The sequence below is a fragment of the Dermochelys coriacea genome, chromosome 13 (genome assembly GCF_009764565.3).
Source record: "Dermochelys coriacea isolate rDerCor1 chromosome 13, rDerCor1.pri.v4, whole genome shotgun sequence".
NCBI lineage: Eukaryota > Metazoa > Chordata > Testudines > Dermochelyidae > Dermochelys > Dermochelys coriacea.
This window is the reverse complement of record NC_050080.1, coordinates 4,986,380-4,991,338: the sequence shown is the minus strand read 5'-3', so window position 1 is coordinate 4,991,338 and position 4,959 is coordinate 4,986,380. Positions and strand designations below refer to the sequence as shown.

Below are 4,959 nucleotides of genomic sequence, written 5' to 3'. Positions count from 1 at the left end.
GGGCACAGACAGCTGGCTCCCCATGAAAGCCAGCGCAGGAGGGAAGGGCGAGGGCCTGGAAACTTTCAGGATCTCCTCTGCAGTCACTGCTGCTTTGTTGTTGCAAAATAGCAAGGGTCTCCAGGACCTAGCAGGAAATCGAGTTTGAAACCTCAGTTGTTTGGGATTGAGATTGAAGGGTAAATTGGACAATTAAAAAAAAAAGTCTTTTGTTTTGTTTAGGGTTAAATGCAGATTGGCTTTTTTCAAATCACTTCCAGACACACACAAACCGTGGCATGCAATACCCCACCGCTGCGAGCTCTTGCTCAATACAGGGCCCAGAGTCCGCCTAACGCTCAGTTTCAGGTTTCAGGCTGGGGTCTGGGGGAGAGTTTGCAGACAGAAGGGGGTGTGGATGCAGCTAGAAGCGGGGAGAACCGTCGCATGGGACCCGGAGTGCTGGGCCGGATGGCAGGGAGCACTCGAGGACAATATATTCAAGCCGATCTCTTAGCTCCCTCCATTCCCCCCCCCCCCCGCCTGGACGCTTCAGTAGGACACACGCTTTGTGTAGCGCCCCGCGGCACGGCTGGCCTGTCACTGCACCGGGCAGCGGAGCTTTTCCTGCCCTGCTGGCTGCCAAGGGACCGCGGCACCTCGACAGGGGCGCCTCAGGCAGTCAGCTCTGCGGGCACCCGAGGCTCGGCGAGCGCCCCTTCTCCGCGGGGCCGTGTCCCTCGGCCGCTCCACCTGCCCGCGGAGCCGGACGTGACCGGGCCGCTGGTGGCGGACCACAAGAAGCAACGAAACTCCTCGTCCCAATGGCCCGGCCAAGGGAATCCGCCTCCCTGGCCCCCTGGCTTTGCCGGGGAGGGGGTTTCTGCCGCGCTGCGGATTTAAGCGACCCACTCGAGCTCGCACACAAAAATCCAGCCACCAAGCCCAAGCTCCTTGGCCGGAAGGGAACCGGCCAACCCAGGTTTCAAACTGGCCCCCCAGCCCACCCCCTTCCCGAGGCAGCCCGGGGACGCCTCCTCCCCCTCCCTTCCCCGCTGCTGATTGGCCCAAGCTGGCTATATTTGACCCCTTCCCGCTTCGCGGCGTCCCAAAAGTTTTTTGGGAGGGGAACGCGGCTTTCCCTGGCTTCCCCCCGACGCGGACCGCTGAGCCGCTGCCGATCGCAGGCGCTGCGCCGGGCCAGGTTTCTCCTCTTTGCCCCGCACCGCTCGGTTCCGATCCAAAGGGCCGCCCAGCTGGAATGAATAGATCTGAGCCTAGTTACTGCCGAGAGGAGATATCTCAACCCAGGGGCGGCCGTTCATGGGGACCCACTGCGGCCCCCGCCGCTGAGCCCGGGCTCGCCTACCCGCAGACCCCGGGGGCAGACTCCGCGTCCAGCCGGACCCCCAGCCCTGACCCCGGCTTTGGATTTCGCCCAGGCGCGGCGGCGGGAGATCCAGGAGCGCTCGGGTCAGCTCCCAGCCGGTCGCCGAGCCCGGATCCCGGGTATGGATACAGTCCGACCTCGGGCAGAGCCGAGGGGAAGCCGGGGGAGGATTCCAGGATCCGCCGCCCCATGAACGCCTTCATGGTCTGGGCGAAGGACGAGCGGAAGCGGCTGGCGCAGCAGAACCCCGACCTGCACAACGCGGTGCTGAGCAAGATGTTGGGTAAGCGGCGAGGCGAGCCACTGCAGCGCCCCGGGGCAGGCTGCCCCCTCCGGGCCCCGGGGCAGGCTGCCCCCTCCGGGCCCCGGGGCAGGCTGCCCCCTCCGGGCCCCGGGGCAGGCTGCCCCCTCCGGGCCCCGGGGCAGGCTGCCCCCTCCGGGCCCCGGGGCAGGCTGCCCCCTCCGGGCCCCGGGGCAGGGGCAGGCTACCGACTGCCCCCCACCCCGGGACAGGGGCAGGCTGCCGACTGCCCCCCCCCGGGATCTGGGATCCGGGGTAGGCTGCACCCACTGCGACCTGGGACAGGGACAGAGGGCACCCACTGGCATAGAAACAGGCGCCCCTCATTGGATCTGGGCCAGGGTCAGGCTGAAGCCCAGACGGGAGCTTGGGTAAGGACATGGCTGCAGGGCTTAGGTCCGGGCTGCCGGTCCCTGGGTGGCGGGGTTAGGAAGCTAGCTGGAACGGCGGCTGTTGCTAACTCTCCAGTACCGTGGCCCCTCCGCCTCCTCTCTTGCCTTGCAAAGGACATTTGCTTTTTCGCTTTCCTATCCGATCGGGCTTTATTTTCCTTTCCGGGGGGTGGCGTTCAGTGACCTATTGCAGGGGGGAGCCGCATGCCTGTGCCCGGAACGTGGGCTCCGCGATGAGCATTGCAATCATCTCTCCGCTGGGCTGAAGCGTGAAATCCCTATTTTTCTTTTGGGGGAGGCGAGCTTGGTGTCACTTTTCAGCCTTCTCCCCAGAGGGGGGGTTAACCAGAGGTTTGTCTGTTGCCAGTTTTTTAACCGCATTCTGGATGTGACCTCCTGTCGCCCCGCCCCCGTCCCCCAAAGCACTGTCCTCCCTTGTATCTTCATGCGTTGCTTCTTTGCAAAGGTTTGTGCGTTCTGGAGGAAGGGTGCAGGGCTGAGCCCTTTTAACGGGGTGTGCTTTCCACTTCCAGGCCAGTCATGGAAAGCCCTGAGTGCCAGCGACAAGCGCCCCTTCGTGGAGGAAGCAGAGAGGCTGCGAATTCAGCATCTGCAGGACCATCCCAACTACAAGTACCGCCCAAGGAGGAAGAAGCAAGCCAAGAAAATCAAGAGGATGGAACCCAATATCCTTCTCCACAACCTTTCCCAGCCGTGCAGCGACAGCTTCAGCATGAATCATCATAGTGGCAGCCAGCCTGGCCACCACCAGCCTCCCCCACTTAACCACTTCAGAGAACTCCACTCCATGGGGTCGGATATTGAAAACTATGGCTTGCCAACTCCCGAGATGTCTCCCTTGGATGTCTTGGAACAGACCGAGCCAGCGTTTTTCCCTCCTCACATGCAGGATGACTGCAGCATGATGCCCTTTAGAGGCTATCACCCCCATCACCAGATGGAGTTTCCCCAAGAGAAGCCCATGGGGCGGGACATGGCACTGCCCTATGCTCAAACCCCATCACATTTGGCTGATGCTATGAGGACTCCCCATCCGTCTAGCATGTACTACAACCAAATGTGCTCTGGACCGCAGAATGTCCTTTCTGCCCATCTGGGCCAGCTGTCACCCCCTCCTGAAGCCCATCATGTTGACAGTGTAGATCACTTAAATCAAACTGAGCTTTGGACAGATGTTGACCGCAATGAGTTTGACCAGTATTTGAACATGAGCAGGACTCGTCCTGAAACCTCAGGACTCCCTTACCATGTCTCCCTGTCCAAAGTGACTCCAAGAAGTATCTCCTGTGAGGAGAGCAGTTTGATATCTGCATTGTCTGATGCCAGCAGTGCGGTCTACTATAGTTCCTGCATCACAGGCTAGGTCTGCCCCACCTTGTACAATGCACTCACCCTGGAGAACGTATGACCCTTCAGTGCAGAGTCTCCTTTAAAAAAGAAAAACTGTCTTCCTTTAACCATTGAGCTCCATAATATTTAGAATATCTCATTAAATGCATCGCTTTTTTAAAAACATGCTGAAATCACTGATATACTGTATAACTATATAACACAAATAGATGCATTTTCCAACGCAGAAGGTTAACATAGACAAGAGGTCAGCCTACAGCACTCCATCTCTTAACTCTATGCCGACTGGCAAGTATGGCAAAGCTTCTTACACATTGTTTTCCGCCGGGCATAGCTGTAACTTCTAAGATCAGGTTGTTCTACCATGTCTTTAGACAAACTACAGTGATTCGTGTCTAAAACAACTGCCAATGGGACCTGCTCAAATTGACCGTGCAAGTGTTTAACTGAAGGGTAAACTAAATAGCATGGGAAACCATGGGGATCTTTTGAACTGGTTGTTTTAAGACTGGGTGCCTATTAGAGGTGGGTTTTAGCACTGTTTTCACTGTATTCTCAGCAATATATTTTAACTGGGCAACAAGGCTATATTTTTACTAAGCATTTTTATATATAAAATTATATTTAATGTGTTTGGGGTTTTTTATTATCAAACATTTTTTTAAATAAATCAAAGGATATCCATGAGCTTTACAGCATATATGTAGCAAGGCTGGATTTTAAAAGAAGAAATATTTGGAGAAAAGAGTTATGATATCAATATTGTTGAACAATTGACTAGAATTCTGTACACTCCCTACCCCTCTGCCCCCAAAATAGAACTGCATACATTTTTATTGTCTAGATCTGTCTGGAGAGCAAACTGTCCTCTGGTTTGCATACTGGTTCATTATTAAAACATCTTCATGTAGTTATTCCCATCTTGTGTGCTTGTCGTGTGAACACATATTTTCCGCAAATGCATGTTGTCGCAACCATTTCCAGATTATTGGATCACTTGATTAATGTCCTGACGGCCTAGCAATTGTATTAATTTCAATAGTATCGCCCGCCAGCGCTGGGAAGCCTTGTAAATGCTCTCCAAAGATATATGAAAGGCGGCTAGTGCTCAGAGAATGTCAGCAGACACAGTCCTTATGGCTGTCTCACCCTCTCTTAAATTTCTCATTTTGTAAGTGTGAAAGATATGTTCTATGGGGAAAGCATCTGTTCTCAGATAAATGACATTTAATAAAACATGTGATATCCTTCTCTTGACATTTGTGTGCCTCTGTGTGGTTATTATTTTGCTAGCATGGCTGTATGCTATCATATACAGCCTGATCCCTACAAGCTTTTCGCCTACCCTCATTCGAGTCAAAAAGTGCAAGGATGGGGCCCATAAAAGTTGCAAACGGGAACGGCTTCTAGCCCGGCCAGTGCAGGCTTGTTCCCTGTAACACATTTTCTAATGCTTTGTTCAGTCTAGTTATAAAACATTCCCAGCAACAGAGCTTCCACCATGATCCTTTGCACCCATTAGAACT

General features: G+C 54.6%; 1 protein-coding gene across 1 annotated transcript; it reads left to right on the top strand.

Moving 5' to 3' along the window:
* The first annotated feature begins 1,075 nt into the window (after positions 1-1,075).
* SOX18 (SRY-box transcription factor 18) lies at positions 1,076-4,690 on the top strand. Its single transcript, XM_038369810.2, has 2 exons — positions 1,076-1,652; positions 2,596-4,690. The coding sequence occupies exons 1-2, from the start codon at positions 1,241-1,243 to the stop codon at positions 3,444-3,446; spliced, it is 1,263 nt and encodes a 420-aa protein (XP_038225738.1). The 5' UTR covers positions 1,076-1,240; the 3' UTR covers positions 3,447-4,690.
* The last annotated feature ends 269 nt before the right edge of the window (positions 4,691-4,959 follow it).

Bases quoted from the DNA above. Each gene is read 5' to 3' on its own strand.
- SOX18 (XM_038369810.2), top strand. From the start codon at position 1,241: ATGAATAGATCTGAGCCTAGTTACTGCCGAGAGGAGATATCTCAACCC. The intron at 1,653-2,595 runs GTAAGCGGCGAG...TTCCACTTCCAG, and splicing joins GGTGCTGAGCAAGATGTTGG to GCCAGTCATGGAAAGCCCTG.